This window comes from Salvelinus sp. IW2-2015, linkage group LG22, assembly GCF_002910315.2.
Source record: "Salvelinus sp. IW2-2015 linkage group LG22, ASM291031v2, whole genome shotgun sequence".
NCBI classification, from domain to species: Eukaryota; Metazoa; Chordata; class Actinopteri; order Salmoniformes; family Salmonidae; genus Salvelinus; species Salvelinus sp. IW2-2015.
In genome coordinates, this window is record NC_036862.1 from 35,332,091 (window position 1) to 35,353,584 (window position 21,494).

Below are 21,494 nucleotides of genomic sequence, written 5' to 3' on the forward strand. Positions count from 1 at the left end.
TCTGGCTCTTCTGCTCGTCATTGTAGAGAAAAGCTGGTTTATACTCCCACCTAGTGAGAATGATGAGACATTGCATTTACATGTTATTTATTACATAACTCAGCACTTATTCTCAAAGCGTAGAACTCCTTACAATCTTTGAATCACCATCCAAGATGCATGGCCACAGCCAAAAAGGCTTTTCATCATTAAGTCTGGAGGGTACTTTCACTGTCCTCTCCTCAATCTCTCGTCTTCACCACAGTTGGAGCCCCCCAGCAGAGACTTATTAATGGACATGTTTGTTGTCATGTTGGGTTCGGTGAAATGAAAATATACAGCTAAGCCTAGAATAAAGGTGTCATTAAAACCTGAGAGAAAAACGTGCCCTGGAGGAACGGAAATGAATCTTCACACAGGAAAGAAGTGTCTGTTTTCCGCTAGAGGGCGCTAGTATGGGTAATTTGGTAGTGGACGAGGGCAAATATTTTTCCTCCCACGTAAAACGACGGCGAGGGTGTGGACGCAGACAATCTGCTTCAATCTCAATCTAGCTAACTCTTTCTGTGTAATAATATATCCTGTTGAATCCATAGGGTAAGTTAAATTCAGTTGTCCTTTTTTTTCCCGCTGATCTATATTCACACTTAGAAATCATATTATTTATTGGGTTTGTTTGCTATCGAGATTGCTAGCTTCAGGCGTCCGGTCTGAAGTCAAAGAAGAAGAGGAAAAACGTCTCCAACTGGTTCCCTCCTTACGGGGCTTGATAATGTAACTAAGTATAAATGGTTGTTGAACAAAGTTATTAAGTACATAGTGCAGTAACTAGCCACAGTATAACTTTGGACGTTTTCAGTAGCCTATTATCAGTATTCAAAACTGCTACTAAGTACTAACGCTAGCTTTCAAACTAGCTCGTTAGCCAGGTACCGTACTATATATAGTAGGAGTAGCGGGCCAGCTACTTAGTATAACGTTAGTAGCTAGATATGACATTCATGTTGGGCTGCCTTTGGCCAATGATTCCTGATTGTAACTGTTGTCAGTGTCTACAATGGAAGATACAGTATTTGTACTCTTTGTACATTATTTTTTACACAATAATACACTTTGCTTGAACACAGTAATTTACACAGCACCGAGTTATATTTTAATTAATCTCAAATAAATCATTCGCCACTAACTACTAGGCTAACTACCTATATGGCTATAGCTAACTAGCAATTATATTTTGGGAAAGAACCCTAGCAAGAAAATTTGCTCTAGCTAACTGTCAGGTACTATAAATTAGCTAGTTTTATGCGATTAGCTAGTCAAATGTAATTTGGAATGCTCCCTGACAGCCACTGCTCATGCCATGGGTCTCATGGGCTATTTATCTGTATACATGTACGATAATATCCACCAATAGCACTAATATGACCATTGCTTGGCTTTACAAATATATTAATCTATGAATTTCAAATCAGTCTTCACTAAACTCAAAATGAAAGTGTATGCAGTTTGTGTTCTTCTAGTCCTGAGAAGCATTCAGAAAATTGTTCAAACAGGGTTTTAAATCAACTCCGAGTAGTGGATTACTGCAGAGTTTGTCATCTGTCCCAGAACAGAAGGTGTGAGTCACGACCAGGCGTTAGGTCAGTGTTTCCCAAACTTGGTGCACGTTTTGGTTTTTGCRCTAGCACAGTACACCTCTGATTTAACTAATCATCAAACTTTTATAATTTGAAACAGCTGTGTAGTGTTAGGGTAATAACCAAAACGTGCACCCTCAGTTTGAGGAACACTGCGTTAGGTAAATCACAAACAACTTGGCTTTACTGCACAATCAATGCAATTGATTCAGAGTTTGACTGGATTGCCCTATGCCTGAGAGGTCACCTGTTGCACTGCAACTAGACAATCCTTGTGCTGCAGTGCTGTGAAACTAATGAGGGCCCTGAAAGCCTGCTGTGACCTTGTCAACGTTTTTAGTCTATAGATTACATTGGTTGGAAGTTGGAACAGTGTTCACTCATGTTTTAGAATGTATTTAAGAACAGCGAGGAATCTTTGTAGTTACGTTCGTCGAGCATCATCCTTCTCGTGTTTGTCTTTTCAGGATTGTGTCACTGGAACTCCACAGTGTAGCTGAACGTCTCCTTTCGGTGTCCCTGACTGTAGCTGTTCTCTCCTTGCTAAGGGACGAATYCACTCCAGGCCACCCCTGAATTCCTTTGGCTGCCTCCCTTGTGTATCCCAGTCCCATCAAAGTCTCAGAGTGTGAGTGTAAGTTAACAGAAGAAGCAGAGTGAGCCATCATGGATGATATTTTTACCCAGTGCCGGGAAGGCAACGCAGTAGCTGTTCGCCTATGGTTGGACAACACAGAGAATGACCTCAATCAGGGGTGAGTCTAACTTAAGTACCTTTTTTTAAATAAGCATTTTTGTGTCAGATGTTGAATTGCACGTACAAGGATGTTAATTCACCTGCTATCAGTATCACGTCTCAGAATCATGCATGTAGGCAGGAGCTTGTGACCCGCATCAGGAAGCCATGTCTCTATTGGACACACTCTTCGACGTTAAAATATGATATCACACCCAAATGTTGGACTGCTCAGTCATTATTCTATAGCGTAATACACAAATTATACAGTTGCTTGATGGATTCAGATATTGCCAATGAATACTTTTACATCTGTTCTTTGCCAATCCCCTGTGATGTTATGACCCTTGAGTTGTGTGCATACAATTAGTTCCACACAGCTGAAATGGGGAAAACTTCCAGGAATGTACAGATACCCACCACATCATCCCATGTACAATGAGAGGACATGGATGTGTATTGGTTTACTCGTACATCAAAAGCTGATGGGTAACATTGCTGGGTAATTGCACTGTCATTGTCTTTCTTTTGATGTGGTTGTTGTTGTCGGACTGTGAGGGTTGTTTGTTGCTGGACTCCTAGCCAGCCCGACTCCCCAACTCTGTGATTGTGACCTGAGATTTGAATCCACTTCTTTCCGGACACGTGACTTGGCTTGGAATGTGAACTTAAAATGAAGCCAAGGATGGCAAATGTCTTGGAAATGTTTTCACATGTGCACTGCCCTGAGAATTAGTTTGACTTGCCATTTATATCAGGTTACTGGGCAAAGACGGAGAGAAGATAAAATAAAAATAATGGGTGTTTCCTGCCTTAGCTTGTTTGTGGCTGTTTTCATTTGACTCTATTGTAGACTGCAAAGCTATAGCCTAGCTCTAATGGTTGCATTTGGAGGTCCATTAGGCTGCGTTTACACAGGCAGCCCAATTCAGACTTTTCCCCCCACTATTGGTCATTTGACCAGTCAGATCAACTCTGAAAAATATCTGATGTGATTGGTCAAAAGGCCAATTGTGGAAAAAAATATCACAATGGGCTGCCTGTGTGAACACAGCCGTAGAAAGCAGGCTACATCATGCGTCCTGGCCTCCTCTCCTGTTTGTATCCTCGGTCAACTCGGTGAAGGGAAGCTCAGCAGGGCTTGTCACAACTGCTGGAACTCAGACATTTCTGGAGGAAGGTGACTTAAAATTAAATTAAAATAAAATGTTTACCCCATCTGTCTTATATTCAGGCCTGGTATCTCTGCGTTCAGATAGAACTATAGAGAGACAATTGTTGCCCCCAGGGCATGCTGTCTGAAGCTGTTTTTCTCAGTCTCATGCAGAGGCTTGATTGTTGTTAAGTACCTTGCTTAGACATTTWTTTATTTCACCTTTATTTAACCAGGTAGGCTAGTTGAGAACAAGTTCTCATTTGCAACTGCGACCTGGCCAAGATAAAGCATAGCAGTGTGAACAGACAACAACACAGAGTTACACATGGAGTAAACAATAAACAAGTCAATAACATGGTAGAAAAAAAGAGAATCTATATACAATGTGTGCAAAAGGCATGAGGAGGTAGGCAATAAATCGAATAATTACAATTTAGCAGATTAACACTGGAGTGATAAATCATCAGATGATCATGTGCAAGTAGAGATACTGGTGTGCAAAGAGCAGAAAAGTAAATAAATAAAAGCAGTATGGGGGGGTGAGGTAGGTAAATTGGGTGGGCTATATACCGATGGACTATTGTACAGCTGCAGCGATCGGTTAGCTGCTTGGATAGCAGATGTTTAAAGTTTTGAGGAGATAAAAGTCTCCAACTTCAGAGATTTTTGCAATTCGTTCAGTCGCAGGCAGCAGAGAACTGGAAGGAAAGGCGTCCAAATGAGGTTTTGGCTTTAGGGATGATCAGTGAGATACACCTGCTGGAGCGCGTGCTGGGGTGGTGTAGCCATCGTGACCAGTGAACTGAGAATAAGGCGGCACTTTACCTAGCATAGCCTTGTAGATGACCTGGAGCCAGTGGGTCTGACGACGAACATGTAGCGAGGGCAGCCGACTAGGGCAACAGGTCGCAGTGGTGGTCGTATAAGGTGCTTTAGTAACAAAACGGATGCACTGTGTATAACTGCATCCAGTTTGCTGAGTAGAGTATTGGAAGCTATTTTGTAGATGACATCGCCGAAGTCGAGGATCGGTAGGATAGTCAGTTTTACTAGGGTAAGTTTGGCGGCGTGAGTGAAGGAGGCTTTGTTGCGAAATAGAAAGCCGACTCTAGATTTGATTTTGGATTGGAGATGTTTGATATGAGTCTGGAAGGAGAGTTTGCAGTCTAGCCAGACACCTAGGTACTTATAGATGTCCACATATTCTAGGTCGGAACCGTCCAGGGTGGTGATGCTAGTCGGGCGTGCGGGTGCAGGCAGCGAACGGTTGATTACAGAGCACTATGCATAGATTTTTTTTTTACCAGCATTCATTGTTTCATTTTAGTTTTGCGTTCATACTGTTGTGTGTACTTCACTGTAAGTAGCCTATGGGATACACATGCATGGATCTATTGTATTTGTGTGAGTTTGCACGGCTAACCTAACACGTGTGACCCTTCTTCATTAGCCGATTGCRTGTCAAGTCCCACTTATCGGTTAGGTTGATGAATAGTTTCCCAATGGGAGAAACACATCCGTACTGGGCCTTTCAGCCCCTGCAATAACTGTGATTACATCGGTCTTATAGCTGACTGTACAAACACCCACATCTGCCCTGTTGAATCCCACCATATCCTATATATCCCTATCCCACACTTTCTCATTGATGGTTTAGTGAAGGTGATTGTGAGCTCGTTTCTCTGTGTGGATGCACAAATGTAAATGCGAGACAAGGACCGTAGTGGAATGCTGAATGCCCTTACAAGGAATAACACGGCAAAAATGAGAATCTGTAAGCCAGGGAATTGTTATGGGCTGGACGTAGGGCGCAAACGTGTGTGTTAGGCAGCGTGTAGACAGGCGGTCCATTTCTGATCTCTTTTTTTCACTAGTTGGTCTTTTGACCAATCAGATCAGCTTTGAAAAATATCTGATTTGATTGGTCAAAAGACCAATTAGTGGGAAAAAGATCAGAACTCAGCTGCCTGGGCAAACGCAGCCTTAGTGTGTGCAAGGAGTTTTCTGCCATTGAAATCCTTGAGTTGGCCGCTTGTGGATTTTCGGGCCGCCTAAGTACAAACAGTATAAAAAATGTATATATTTTTAAAATAKATTTCTGGGATGGTAAAATGCTTTCTGTGCAAACGTAAATGACTAAAAACATATACAGTATGTAGAAAAGATAATGGACCTATATTTTTTTGAATAATCTTTGAGAACTAACAATTACTAAAATAGAAGCTAGACAGTCACCTGWCTTTAGCAGTATTGGATTTTTTAGCAATGGCAAAATGCATGAAATTGCAGTAAATTTGTTTTTAACAGGCAAACAATTATCTCTGCTCCATGAAGACATTTGTAGAATTGCTGCAAATTGGTTTTAAAATGGCAAGATTTCTCTACACTGCCAAGATGTGGGCCTCTAAAATGTTATCTTAAGCCCCTAAGGTCGATGTTCACGCCACCGCAGAAGTCTAATTAGCGTAATAAAACAACTCGTCTGAAGGTCCCTGGTAGCAGCTGAAAAAATGAATGGAAGTATATATGGAGKCCTTTTAGTGCCAAAAATAAAGGGTTAAATACACATAAAATAAATAATGGAAATGTTTCCTGATCTTTCCTGTCTCTCAGATATAGGACAGACACTTCAGAACAAACTTCCTTTAGATTTTGTTGGGGGACAATCTGTTCCATGTTGTGAATCTGTTATTCAATGCGTTTGTATGGCAGTAAAGCAAACACTATTTTTTTCACTTTTTTAAAATATACTTCAAGGTGTCTTAATTCAATATCAAATAGTAAAATGATCCTTGGTATGACCTTCTTAAAACAATTTCATAWAACTTAGTTGATGTGTTGGTTAATAAATCAATATTTGTGCATAAAGCTGTTTCCACCGCCTTTTTTTTTTGCATGATGAAATTTACAGACACACAATGATCCCTCCATGTCGAATGAACAAATTTTGTAGCCATTTATAAAATTGTACCGAAACTTCCTATTTCCATCACAGCTATTGTGTTTTTTCTTTTATACGGAYTTACTTGACTATGGATGGAAATGTGGTTTGTGTGTTTTTGCAGAAGGAATGCACAGGCAGAGCCATAACACCTTCCTCTCAATCATTCTTCTGTTTCCTGTACTCCTCTCCCAGTGGTATTATAGTGCCACTCATTTCCCCTCAACATTTCCTCATGATGGACCAGCTAATTACAAACGTACACAAATGAGTGACACTTTTTTTAAATGCAGCATAAGGCTATTTTCTCTTATACCCATCTRTGATTTTAACTGAAACTGTAAATAAACATTTTAGAAAATTCCTACACTGAAGATCGAGGCTCTTAAAGATAATATTGGCTACGTTTACACAGGCAGCCCAATTCTTATCTTTTGACCAATTATTGGCAAAAGAGCTGATCAATTTGRCAAAAGACCAGAATTGAGCTGCCTGTGTAAACACAGGTTTTTCAGACGGTCAGTGTATTTGGTCCACTTAGCATAGAAAAAGCCGACACCAGAACATTACAAACGTGACTCCCTGGCTCTGCCCAACCCCACTCTTGAAAATACTGTGTTTGTGTTGTGGTCTGTAGTGGACTGTTCTGCCAGTTTGCTGGGTGGCAAAGGAGTGTGAACCATGGCTGTAAGCGTAGTATAGTCAAAGCACATTCAATAAGTATAATTCATGTTAAGGATTCTTGCTTTAATATCTTCTCTAGTCTAGCTGACTACTTCTGTAGATTTCTGCTGTGGGTGAAAAGCTGTCATTAGGTCTATATTCAGTGCTGTGATATACCATGGTAATGAGTTAGAGGCTCCTTGTTTGGTGAGGGAGGGAGGGTGGGTTGTGTATGGTCACGGAGAATGCTGTTTATATTTAATTCCCCGGGGGAGGTTGGTAAATATTGTTAACCCGCCTAGCCCAGCCCCTGACTGGGCAGATCAGACAGTGGTCTGGGAGGGTCACCAACCTATTGTTACATCTGTGTGAGAGGGGCTGGCCCGGGACTGGGGTGTGAACTGTAGAGCCAGCTGTATACTCCGGGCCTTCCCAGCTCCCACTGGAGCCAGCTGCAACTAATCCTACTGTAGGCTAGTCAGACACGAAACAAGTATGAGATTTCTCAAATCAAGGTCATACCTCTTTAATTGGTAGCTTGACTCTCCTTTCTGTGGCTGTGTGGATGGCTCGTTTCTTGTGTGTTTTACAGTGTGCAAATAGACTAGTGTGAAAGAGTAAATCCGTGTCAGCCTATTGATGTGGGCATATGATCTCAGTGAGCTCAGCATAGAGACAGACAGGGTGTAGATGGGGCTCTTCAGTCTACAAAATCTGAGCCTTGTTGGCAGGTGGAACTTCCTGAAATAACCCCACCCAGGGGGTTGGGAGGGGGGGACAGGCAGGAGAAAGCACCTCGGAAGCAGTTAGCTACTTTTGTTAGCTACTTTTCGTCACTCAACTCAGACAACTAAACACGCATTATTTTCTGTGAAATATTCTCCCCTGCAGTGGTGTAGTGGAGGGTATACGCTGTAAACCCACATATTCTTCAATTGGCATTGAGTATACTCACTACTTAATCCCCACACATCGTATCAATTAAGACTGATGGAACAAATCAGAATGTTTAGCTTAAAATGTTCATGGTTAACATTTTAGGCATAGCAATGGGCACACGGCGGTAGGTCTACGCCAGTAGATGCTCCTCAAAGGAGGAAGGGTGAATTTTTTTTTTTTTATAGAATTTCAAAAGTTATCCTATTTAGATYACTACTAAATATATTCACATCACCAAATAATAGATAAAACACACTGTTTTGCAATGAGGCTACTGTAGACCTTCAACAGCACTGTAGGGTAGCACCATGGTGTAGCCGGAGGACAGCTAGCTTCCATCCTCCTCTGGGTACATTGACTTCAATACAAAACRTAGGAGGTTCATGGTTTTCACCCCCTTCCATTGACTTACACTGAAATTATGACAACTTCTGGAGGATGTCCTCCAACCCTTCAGAGCTCTTGCAGCATGAACTGACATGTTGTCCACCCAATCAAAGGATCTGAGAATGAACCTAGTACTGAAAGCATAAGCTACAGCTAGCTAGAACTGCAGTTCATCAAATGTGGTGAGTAGTTGACTCTGAGAGATCAATACAATAGTTGAACAGTTTAAAAAAAATGAATTTCTTCCAAAATGAAGAAGCAAGAGATTTCGTATTTTTTTCCCAGTTTCACTTACTTAGCTAGCAAATGCAGCCAGCTAGTTTAGCCTACTCAAACAGAGGGATGCTATGTTAGCTAGCTGGCTATGACTATCCAACACAACACTGGAACTCTTCCAAATCATGGTACGTTTTTGGTTTTACTAATTTATTACCGTRGGTGTAAGTGCTAAACGCTTACTGACTGTACTCTAACATTACTGTGTGCTTGTAGCAGGTGAACTAACACGTTAGTTCTATTAGCTATGTTGATCTTAGGTAATATGTTGTCAACGCTGTAAGTTGTGTGTAGCAGTTAGGATATGGTTTGGCTTGGAAAGTTGTTTTCTTTTGGCCTGGTAACACACCTGATGGGTTGTGCATTTCAAGTCCACAAACGAAGGGAAAAGGTCTTAAGAGGAGAGCACATAGATGCAAGAAGGAATAAAACGTGGCTGCTATGAAAGGGAACTGTGTTTACGTGTGATCAAGGGTGTATTCATTCTGCCGATTCTGTTGMATRTTTTTYWWTTTTTWATGGAAGTGAATGAAATGGGGTTAAACATACCTGAATTTGTCCAATAGAAACTCTCGTTGCAGCTGTTGGACTAATGATTACACCCTAGAGCAGCTAGATACAGGCAAGAATGTGTGAGGCGTTATTGAATGTGTCACTGTCTGTCCATGTGTRACCTCAATCTTCTCGACCTGTGCACCTACGTTGTAAACTTTCATTCATTAGGTTGTAGCTACCTCATGATGGGAATATGGAAAATTAGAGTATCATGTAGTAGCCTAAACCTACTGCTGTCAAATTGAACTGGGTGAATGGAATATGAATGACAGTCATCCAATATGCTGTAATAGAAATAAGGCCATGCTCATGAAGAAAAAGAAAAAAAAGAATCGTCCTCCCTCAACTTAAACGGCACAATCCGCCACCGGTATACGTGTGAAAGTTCCAAAATGCAATTTGTGGGCAAACACCATTCTYAAATGCGCWCTGTTTKTGTGAGCGGTTTCATGGACAGAGATGGAAATATCTGTTAGAAATGTAGAGAGCTCTTATGATGGAACAACTATCATGGGTTGCTAATATGACTAGGAATAATGGCTTTGGCTTCTAGAAAACCAAGAGAATGCATATGAGGAAGCCTTTATCAAATTATTGCCTCCATGTTTCTATGGTGAGATTTGGGCAATAGGGTACTTTGAAGCAAGTTAAGACATGTCTCATAATATGAAGTGAAACGTCCAGGRTTCAAACAATTAAGGAACAGTAAAAATATAGCAATGCTAATGATGGGCCTAACAGTCTTCTGGTGGAGGGGAAGGCTTTCCCAAAAACCTTCTCAATTAAATGTTAACTAGCTACAAAGTAGCCTATGCCTACCTGGTGAAAGACACTGATTATTTGCATCAATCCAGTGGCCATTTCTTTAGCAACCTCCATCTCATGTGCTAGAGAAACCCTATTAACCAAACAACAGTTCTAGGTGCCCCAGCACTGGAATTAACTAACTACACAGACCTCAAGTGGTRTCCTGTTGTGGTTTAAGCATTGTTATGGACTTCGACAACAGAATTCATGTTTTTTCTATTTAAAAGTGTGACTGAAAAAAAAGAGAATCTGAAACCTGTGAATTTCTGGCACAGTTGACACTCTTTTTACAGCTTGGGTTGGCCTGACTGTGAAAGACCAATATGTGATTGATCATTTTAGGTCATTCAGAGGGTATGTCACTTTCGCATTTCATTTTTCACGGGGGGTATCTTCGCCTGGTGGGCCATTTGGGAAATGTTTTGCTAAATTTGAGTATACCCATTTCTCCAAGCACCACTACACCGCTGCTCTCTTTAGTGACCCACTGAGGGGTTGATAGGTCGCTTTAAATGGCCTGTATGGACTATGGCTGCACAATTAATTGAATGCACATTGAAATTGTAATATTYACGCGCAATATCCATATTGCATGCAATATTTTGAAATGCATCTCCATTTGTTTACTCTGTTTTTCTTCTCCTTGTGGCTGCTTCCCACACACACCAAGCGCCACCCCCTGTCACTCAGAGTGCAGTTCRTCCTCCCCGCTGTTAGATTCAATATAAATGTGCATGCTGTTCTGTTAGGTCAAATGCGGTCAATCGATTGTTCCAAACTAGAACGATGCTGCTTTCCACTTTACTTCWTAATACAAGTCATTATATTTCTTTGATTCCAACAGTTCACCTAAGTGTTTTGCTTCATATTGTGTGTCAAATCGCAATATTTGGTGAAAACAAATTGAAATTCGATTTTTTGGGGGGGGGCCCATATTGTGCAGCCATAGTATGGACTCATCCTGAATGAACTCTGCTGGGATCATTGATTTACAATTACTGTCCTACTTGATATCATTMTCTGCTGGAGAGGGCTGCTGTATGAGTACATTGGGCTAAATCTGTTCTGAGCACATCTACAGAAGGTCATCCACCCAGGTRTCTGGATGGTGTGTTAGGGGAGGCCTAACACACACACTCTGTGGGCCTCATTGATGCTGTTTTCCCTGGAACACTGTCTCCTGTGTGTGTTGTTGTGGAAGTGGAGGGTTAGAACTCCATAAAGGGGGCTGTTTTCATCACAATAACCCCTCAGATCTAAACATTCAGCACTTTTCTCTCTGTCGTGTTTCTAGCAAGTGCAGCATGATTTAATTTATACACAGAGCTTCATACATCTCGGCACAAATCATAAGCACATCAGAGCCCTATGGAATTCTTCTAACATTCAGGAATGAGTGGAGAATGGAAAATTTCATCGTCGAATTCCTCTCCATTTGTTGACGGGCTGCGAGAGAAGGAAAGAGGGAGGGAGCTAGTGGTAGAAGGGAGGGTAGTGGAGAAGTTTTGGCGTGTGAGGGAACAATCTGTGGAGGGGGGGGCCTAGGTGATGAAGGCCAGTGACAGGATAACGCGGCAGAGGCACGAGAAATGCAGCATGACATAACACATAGCAGCTGGGGAGTCGTGTGTGTGTGTGTGTGTGTGTGTGTGTGTGTGTCCCTGGTGAAGGAAGTCTCCCCGACCCTTATAAGGCCTGCAGAGAATGCTTGTCCTGCTGTTGTTTTAGTCCCCCTTTCGTGACTGCCTCACTACTATACGCCAGCCAGCTCTGTCTGTCCCCACTGCCTCACTACTATACCAAATTTTAGTCGTCACGTGCGCTGAATACAACCGTACAGTGAAATGCTTACTTACGAGCCCTTAACCTCTAACGAGTCACCCTCCCGGATCCGGGATCCTCCTCATCAAAAAAGCTGACTAGCATAGCCTAGCCTAGCGCCACAGGGATATCATATAATATAATTTCATGAAATCACAAGTCCAATACAGCAAATGAAAGATAAACATCTTGTGAATCCATCCATCATTTCCGATTAAAAAAAAAATGTTTTACAGCGAAAACACAACATATATTTATGTTAGCTCACCACAATAGCCAAACACACAACGCCATTTATTCACCGCCAACATAGCTTTCACAAAACCCAAAACCAAAATAGAGATAAAATGTATCACTAACCTTTGAACAACTTCATCAGATGACAGTCTTATAACATCATGTTATACAATACATTTATGTTTTGTTCGAAAATGTGCATATTTAGAGGTACAAATCGTGGTTTATATTGTGAATACGTAGCCATAATGCACCAAATTGTCCGGAGATATTTTGGACAGTCACGTAATCTAACCAAAAAACTCATCATAAACTTTACTAAAAAATACATGTTGTACAGCAACTGAAAGATACACTGGTTCTTAATGCAACCGCTGTGTTAGATAAAAAAAAAATTACTTTAGTACAACGTACAGCATGCAATATTGTGAGACAGCGCCCAACAATTCTCCGCCTTGTTGGAGCCAACACAAACCACAAAAATACGAAATAACATCATAAATATTCTCTTACTTTTGATGATCTTCCKTCAGAATGTTTGCAAGGAGTCCTAGTTCCAGAATAAATCGTTGTTTTGTTTTAGAATGTCCATTTCTTCTGTCAAATTAGCAACTTTGGCTAGCCATGTGGAGSGCACATGTCCAAGAACTCTTAGCGCATAGAACGAAAAATTCCAAAAGTCCCAATAAACGTCGAATAAACTGGTCAAACTCGGTTGAAAATCCAACTTTATGATGTTTTTCTCATATGTATCCAATAAAATCCGAGCATTTCGTCGTGTATACCTAACGCATTTCAGAAGACAATGTGAGGTTCCCTGGTGCGCAGTTGAATACTGCCAATAGAGCGGACCTGTCACTCCAAAAGCTCTCATTCGGTCTCACATCAAGCTAGACACCCCATTCAACATTCTACTGCCTGTTGACATCTAGTGGAAGGCGTATGAAGTGCATACAGATCCATAAATATAAGGCYATTGAATAGGCAGGCCCTGACAGAGCCCCATTTTCAGAATTTTCACTTCCTGTTTGGAAGTTTGCTGCCAAATGAGTTCTGTTTTACTCACAGATATTATTCAAACAGTTTTAGAAACTTCAGAGTGTTTTCTATCTAATAGTAATAATAATATGCATATTGTATGATCTAGAACAGAGTACGAGGCCGTTTAATTTGGGCACGATTTTTCCCCAAAGTGAAAATAGCTCCTCCTATTACGAAGCAAATAGTCTGGGTAGCCATTTTGATTAGATGGTCAGGAGTCTTATGGTTTGGGGGTAGAAGCTGTTTAGAAGCCTCTTGGACCTAGACTTGGCGCTCCGGTGCTGCTTGCTGTGCGGTATCAGAGAGAACAGTCTTTGACTAGGGTGGTTGGAGTCTTTGACACATTTTAGAGCCTTCCTCTGACACCGCCTGGTATTAAAGGTCCTGGATGGCAGGAAGCTTGGCCCCAGTGATGTACCAGGCTATTCGCACTACATTCTGTAGTGCCTTGCGGTCGGAGGCCGAGCAGTTGCCATACCAGGCAGTGATGCAACCAGTCAGGATGGTGCAGCTGTAGAACCTTTTGAGGATCTGAGGACCCATGCCAAATCTTTTCAGTCTCCTGAGGTGGAATAGGCATTGTTGTGCCCTCTTCACAACTGTCTTGGTGTGCTTGGACCATGTTCGTTTGTTGATGTGGACACCAAGGAACTTGAAGCTCTCAACCTGCTCCACTGCAGCCCCGTCGATGAGAATGGAGGCGTGCTCGGTCCTCTCTTTCCTGTAGTCCACAATCATCATCTTTGTCTTGATCACGTTGAGGGAGAGGCTGTTGTCCTGGCATCACATGGCCAGGTCTRTGACCTCCCTATAGACTGTCTTGTCGTTGTTGGTGATCAGGCCTACCACGCCGGCCAGCTCTCGTACTGTCCCCACTGCCTCTCTATTATACGCCGGCCAGCTCTGTCTGTCCACATTTCTACTTCGCTTTCCTTTTCCTGCACACATTCTCTGCCTGGGCTGGGTTCAGTATGAAAAGAAATGTGACATTTTCAGTTAAACAGTTCCTGTGAAGAAGGTTTTGGAGAAACGTGTTCAGTACAAAGCATTATGCAACGTACCAAACGTTCAATCGAACTGAACCCACTAACCATGCTCTCTTGCCTGTCTGTTTGACTGTCATTGTCACTGTTATGGTTGTTAAGGTCATCGCGGGYACGCTGTCATGAGGTGTCACTCCTGTCCTGTCACTGAGGCCAGTCAGGCCACTGTTCTAACATGTGTTTCTGTCACTGTGACTAAGGCAGAGTGGGACSGGTTGCCACTGCCAGCAGCACATCCCCTCTGTGGCTGGCTGCAGGGCAGGCTGAGTTCACATTTAGTTCCTGTTTCCTGGCTGGACGTTGACAGAATTTCAGTATCAGTCATGATCATCTGTTTTCACCATTTCTCTGTTCTTTGCTCACAGCTGTGCATCGCTGCACTGCATTCCCCTGCCTACTGCCTAACTCTGCTGTTTTAACTAGATATGCTTACTTAAAGAGACTTCATATTTCCAGAAGCCATTAGGCCAAGCAGGCACAGGGAGTTTTTGCCTACCTCTCATTTACTAACAGGGTGATGCTGTAAGTAGCAGTATCTCATGTCCTTTAGTACTGAGAATCCAGATAGGCCTACACCATTACTCAGAGTCCTGCTAGGTGCTTTCAGTTCTATACTGCTGTTATATGACAGGGTTATGTGGTCTCATAATTACCCTCTGGTCATTGCTAAATGACCAGGGGCTAGTAGTTTCCTCATTGCTAATAGTAAACAGTCCGTGGTGTGATGTTATTCTGTCCTCAGTGATGACCATGGCTTCAGTCCTCTCCACTGGGCATGCAGGGAAGGACGCTCCAGCGTGGTGGACATGCTCATCATGAGAGGGGCTCGCATCAACGTCATGAACAGAGGAGATGACACACCCCTGCACCTGGCCTCCAGCCACGGCCACAGAGACATCGTGGGCAAGGTGGGGCTGAGTGGACACACTGCACAAAAACTACTTACACACTGCACTCACTACACACACACACATATATACGAACACTTGAGGTCAATTATATCATTGGGTTGAAATAGRTTCTGTTTAGGTTGATATAGCTTCAGCTATAAAAGCCCAGGAAGGAACTTAAGAAACCAGAGTTGATGGCTGCCCAACACCCCAACTCACTGCATGTTTAAGACTTGTCTGCTCTTGTTGCAGTGCTGACTGACATCAGTCGCAGTGCTGACAGTCGCAGTTTCTGGTTTGGTAGCGCTGCATAACCATGGTTATGATTTGGTTTAATATTAGACATGTCACGATACCTCTGGAATGTGTGAGCAGGCAGGAGATATCCTTTTCCAGGCKTGCCATAGGTGGATTACTAGTGCCACTGTAATTAATCCAAACAGGATCTGGACAGTTTTTTGTTGTATCTAATCTTGTGGTTCTGTCTCCTAGCTGATCCAGTGCAAAGCYGACACCAACACTGCCAATGAGCACGGCAACACACCATTGCATTACGCCTGCTTCTGGGGACAGGAGTTAGTGGCTGAGGTCAGTATGCCCCCTGGTGGCCTACTCTGGCTACTGTCTCTGTTTTCTGTGTGAACAACAGCTTGTTATGTACCACTGGAGTTACATTGATGTCTGTCTTCCTCAGGACCTGGTGACTAACGGAGCTCAGGTGAACATCTGTAATAAGTATGGAGAAACTCCTCTGGACAAAGCCAAACCTCACCTGCGRGAAGCCCTCCAAGGTATTCAACATCCCATTACTCTGCACCATCCAGTGTTGGCAAGAAAAAGGTGATTTATTATCTGTGTGTTAACCCTGTTACCTAATCAATGCGTGCTTTGTGTTCACCCCCCTCTCAGAGAAAGCAGAGAAATTGGGCCAGAGTTTGACCAAGGTCCCCTTCAAGGACACGTTCTGGAAAGGCACCACCAGAACTCGACCCCGTAAGTCCCACAGCCACAAAGCCATTTACTAGCTGCCTGCTTTTCATTACTACACTCTGAGAAAAAAAGAAGTGAATATCAGGCACAGTTTGTAGGAATGAACATCCAGTAAATGTCCCACTGAGGTCCCCAATGTGCCTGATGACYTTTCCACTGCCTTTCAGTGTGCTAAATTGTGCAGAAATAGTAGGTCTTTTTGCCAGACCTCGGGCCTTAGCTATGCTCTTCAACTCTGTCCTCTGTGTGTCAATGCCTACAGGTAACGGCACGTTGAACAAAGCAGCGGGCATTGACTTCAAACAGCTCTCCCTCCTGGCTAAGATCAATGAGAACCAGTCTGGAGAGGTATGAAGCTGTTCTACATGACTGCTGTTTCATCTGTTACTGATGTCCACAGTAACGCATGTTACAAAGTGATCAATCTCACACAGCATATGTTTTGTTTTGCGTAGTTATACTGTATATTGTCATATTGTGGAGGTTATGCTGGAACTTTGTCTCAATGCTTCTTTCTTCTTTAGTTGTGGCAAGGCCGCTGGCAGGGGAATGAGGTTGTGGTGAAAGTGTTGAAGGTTCGTGACTGGTCCACCAGAAAAAGCAGAGACTTCAATGAGGAGTATCCCAAACTCCGGTAATAACTGTTTACCAGCTTATTGTTCATTGTAGGTGTATTTTCTCCTGTTGTGTGGATATCATGTCTGTCTTCCTCTTGTACCTTTTTTATTTACTGGATTGTCCCTCATATGTCCCATCCTATATGCATATTTGTCTGTCTCCTCCCCCCTGTCCCTCTTCCTCGGGCCCATCCCAGGATATTCTCCCACCCCAATGTGCTGCCCATGTTGGGAGCGTGTCAGTCTCCTCCCGCCCCTCACCCCATCATCATCACACACTGGATGCCCTATGGCTCCCTCTACAACGTGCTTCACGAGGGCACCAGTGAGTACCACATTAACCTGCTCTGCACTAAAGACTTCCACTAAGGTCATTGATTCATAGAATGTTCCTGGACGTCTGTTTTGAAGTGCAGGCTTAAGTATTGGAAAAGAGAGCAATTCATATTACTGTACTAGTTACTAGAGAAGGAGTACAATTTTACAGCTGTTGCTTATGTGTGAAAATGACTGACATGGCTCTGTTGTCTTCTGTCAGACTTTGTGGTTGACCAGACACAGGCGGTGAAGTTTGCTTTGGACATTGCCTGTGGGATGGCCTTCCTCCACACGCTCGAGCCCATGATCTCMCGYCACTCTCTCAACAGCAAGAGCATCATGGTGAGAGCTCACATTAACACMACATATTCACTACAGTGATGTAGTTGTCATGTGTTTCACTCATGCTTCTTATGCCTTGGTGGATGACTGACTTTGTTCGAAACCCACTGTATAATGCCCTGATATTCCTTGACAGATCGACGAGGACATGACAGCCAGGATCAGCATGTCAGACGTCAAGTTCTCCTTCCAGTGTCCAGGCAGGATGTACTCCCCAGCATGGGTAGCCCCTGAAGGTACATTACACACTCAGCAACTTTTTCTCTGCTTACCGCTTTTCACCTTTGAGAATGTAAATATTTGCTTTTTGTAACTGAGGTATACATCTCCTTCAGCTATGAACGTGTGTGTGAMCCTCTTTCTCTSTCTGTCCTGTGCCCATGCAGCCCTGCAGAAGAAGCCTGAGGAGATCAACCGGCGGTCGGCAGACATGTGGAGTTTCGCTGTGCTGCTGTGGGAGCTGGTGACCAGGGAGGTGCCCTTCGCTGACCTCTCCAACATGGAGATCGGCATGAAGGTGAGACCGCTGGAGCTCAGGGTGCTAGAAGTTATAGGATTCGTTACAACATAGGAATCTCAAAACGCATGTCTCAGTTTAGTCTTGTCCTTCCCAGTGTCTCTGACATGGCTCTATCTCTGTTCTGCCCTCAGGTGGCCCTGGAAGGCCTACGACCCACAATTCCTCCGGGCATCTCACCCCACATCTGCAAGCTCATGAAGATCTGTATGAACGAAGATCCAGCCAAGAGGCCTAAATTTGACATGATCGTYCCCATCCTGGAGAAAATGCAGGACAAGTGAACTGCTTTTTTGCTCTGCCTTGAGCAGAGCAAAACCCCTGATATCTTGCCCCAGATATCATCCAGAGATGTGGTGCTGACCAGTGTTGCCTTAGACCTACTCTCACTACTTACCGCTGCCCTCAATGTCACTAACTTAACCCTTTGAAAACGGCCACAGTCACTTATTCTATTCTTGATTATGATTTTTACTTGACTTATCAAGACAAGTTTTTATCAGTACTTTCATCTACGTCACWGTCTTATCGCGTCCATGCTGGAGCTAAAAATTGACACTTCCGACCGTTGTGATCTAATCATGTGGACTGAGTACAAGCCTCTGACTGAATAACCTGTGGAGGTCAGGATGACAATCTGTCTTTCGCACTGCTTCCTTTCTTTACCTTTGGAGGAGGTCTCACTAACTAGGGGTCAGACACTGTAAAGTGACTTGCAACCATTTATTCCTGATAATGAAAGCTCTTACGAAAACAATACGTTGCTGTATTATCCTGGAGCTTGTCTTGTGGAACTGAGTGTGTACTATATGGCTTGTTTCCTCCTCTATTGTTTCAAGTGCAAGTAGTATGTATGCAAACACGGTTATAGGACAGCTCCTGCTGTTAGACTATTTATCCAACAAAGCATTTCAATGTCCAGTATTCTTCAGGAAGTGCAGGGGAATGAGCGGAACCACTTTTTACACGTGCGCTACTTTGTGTTAATTGTTCATCTTTGATTCCAATGGATGTTGAAAGAGAGAACTACCCTCTGAGTGGGAAGTCAGYAGTATAGTATCTGACTTTATAAGGCATCTGCATACTAGGTTCGGTTTAATCATAGCATAACTTGGTTAGGCGACGGGAATGTCTGCCTTGCAATACTTCATTAAGACATTTGCTTGAAAAACGAGAAAGAAGCGTCAATATTACTTTAGCCCGCTTCAGAAGCCGTACAACAACACAGCCATAATACTTCCTCAAAATTGCCTGAATTAATCTAACATAAATCAAGGAATCTATAATCAATGTTGACCTTTTTGCTGAGGTCTTAGTTGCACAATTTTACGTCTAAGCTGTATGTTGCAGTATTTCTCAAGTTAACTAAATGTGTGTGAACTTGTCTCATAGAATGACAACATGTAATTGAAGAATTCCTGTTGACCAATCACTGATGAAAGGGCGTGGTCTTTGGTTACCAAACTTCAGCTTGCCTCAAGGAAAAGAAGTGTGCTGTAACAGGTGAAAAAACACCTGTCGAATGCTGCTGAACACCAAAACAAACAAAAGTGACAACATTTTGTCAATATATGCACAAACTTTTTCGACTGGGAAACACCTCTGTGCACTGCATCAGACATGCTTACATAGAGAGATTGTTATATTTCATCCACAGTATTTTCTGCCCTCAGATCATTGGGATTTGTTTTCTTCAACTCATCTTCGTTGAATTCTGTGGCTATGTTTATGCCTGAGGCAATTCTCAACTTTTCACAGGCGAGTGAAGATGAAATGGACAATAAGGGGATAACATTAACATTCTGCTATCTGTTACTTTGTTTCCGCTTGCTTTTTGACTTAACTCCCTGATGAGTTAGATCAGTCTTTATTGGCCAATGTTATATTGTTTTTGAACATGCGTTCTTTCTGTGCCTCCACCAGCTTGCTTATTTCTGCTGAATCACTGGGGTAAAAGCCAAAACCAAGCATGTCTTATACAAATGTATGTAATTTATAAGTATATTAATAAAAGAATGTTGGCGTCTAGTCCGAAAGATCTTGTTTTGGTGTATTTCTCAGGCTAGTGCATGATAGTGGAGGTTAATTCATGCAGGTAGGCACAGACAGGAAAGTATCTATGACAGAATTACCAGCATTTACTACAAAGTTTTCTGTCAAATCAAATTTTATTGGTCACATACACATTTAGCAGATGTTATTGTGGGTGTAGCGAAATGCTTGTCCTCAATTATCTGACTTTATAAAATTATGTCTACTATACTGAACAAAAATATAAGTGCAACGATTTTACTGAGTTAACATAAGGAAATCTGTGAACTTAGAGCCTAATGAATTTATTTCATATGACTGGACAGGGGCYCAGCCATGGGAGGGCATAGGRCCACCCACTGGGGAGTCAGGCCCAGCCAATCATGAGTTTTTCCCCACAAAAGGGCATTATTACAGACAGAAATATATTCCTCAGTTTCATCAGCTTTCGGGGTGGCTGGTCTCAGATGATACTGCAAGTGAAGAAGCTGGATATGCAGGTCCTGGGCTGGTGTGGTTGTGAGGCCGGTTGGACGTACTGCCAAATTCTCTAAAACGACATTGGAAGCATCTTATGGTAGAGAAATMAACTTAAAATTCTCTGGCAACAGCTGTGGTGGACATTCCTGCAGTCTGCATGCCAATTGCACGCTCCCTCAAAACTTGAGACATCTGTGGCATTGCGTTTAGTGGCAAAACTGCACATTTTGGATTGGCTTTTTATTGTCCCCAGCACAAGGTTCTTCARATGCCACATCTGTCAGGTGGATGGATTATTTTGGCAAAGGAGAAATGCTCACTAACAGGGATGTAAACAAATTTGTGCATACATTTTGAGAGAAATAAGCTTTTTGTGCYTATGGAAAGTTTCTGGGATCTTTTATTTCAGCTCATGAAACATGGGGCCAACACTTTACATGTTGCGTTTATATTTTTGTTCAGTGTATATCAGGGGTTCCAAACCTTTTCACTTGGGGGCCCCCCCCTTCCAGCATTGGGGGAAAACATAGGCTAGTTTCTGGACATTTCTGACAAGTTATAGATAGCTCTCTAAGGTATGCAATGATTAACATGACAAGAGGAACTGATGATGCACTACACAATTTCTGAATTGTACCTTGTGCATTTTACGATTACAACTTTCAAGAGTAATTTTAAACCCGGACTTCCTTTAAAAAATATATATCTGCTAAAAAATATATAGATATCCGCAAAACACCAATCTCAACGTCAACAGTGAAGAGGCGACTCCAGGATGCTGGCTTTCTAMGCAGAGTTCCTCTGTCCCGTGTCTGTGTTCTTTTGTCCACCTTAAACTTTTATTTTTATTGTCCAGTCTGAGATATGGCTTTTTCTTTGCAAKTCTGCCTAGAAGGCCAYCATCCTGGAGTCACKTCTTCACTGTTGATGTTGAGACTGGTGTTTTGCGGGTATTATTTATTGAAGCTGCCAGTTGAGGACTTGTGAGGCGTCTGTTTCTCAAACTAGAAACTCTAATGACCCTGTCCTCTTGCTCAGTTGTGCACCGGGGCATCCCACTCTTTCTATTCTGGTTAGTGCCAGTTTGCACT

The 21,494-nt window shown here is 42.6% G+C and overlaps 1 protein-coding gene across 2 annotated transcripts; it reads left to right on the forward strand.

The window, feature by feature from the left end:
• Window positions 1-454: 454 nt before the first annotated feature.
• On the forward strand, window positions 455-19,928 carry LOC111949360 (scaffold protein ILK). 2 transcript variants are annotated; one of them, XM_023966455.3, is made up of 13 exons: window positions 455-576; window positions 2,084-2,371; window positions 14,961-15,126; window positions 15,601-15,696; window positions 15,803-15,899; window positions 16,018-16,101; window positions 16,361-16,446; window positions 16,623-16,732; window positions 16,913-17,040; window positions 17,254-17,375; window positions 17,512-17,611; window positions 17,762-17,892; window positions 18,027-19,928. In XM_023966455.3, exons 2-13 carry the CDS (start codon window positions 2,283-2,285, stop codon window positions 18,174-18,176), a joined length of 1,359 nt encoding a protein of 452 aa, XP_023822223.1. In that variant the 5' UTR covers window positions 455-576; window positions 2,084-2,282; the 3' UTR covers window positions 18,177-19,928. The 2 variants fall into 2 exon arrangements, with proteins under 2 accessions (XP_023822223.1, XP_023990269.1); XM_024134501.2 differs by lacking the exon at window positions 455-576 and adding an exon at window positions 1,753-1,777.
• The last annotated feature ends 1,566 nt before the right edge of the window (window positions 19,929-21,494 follow it).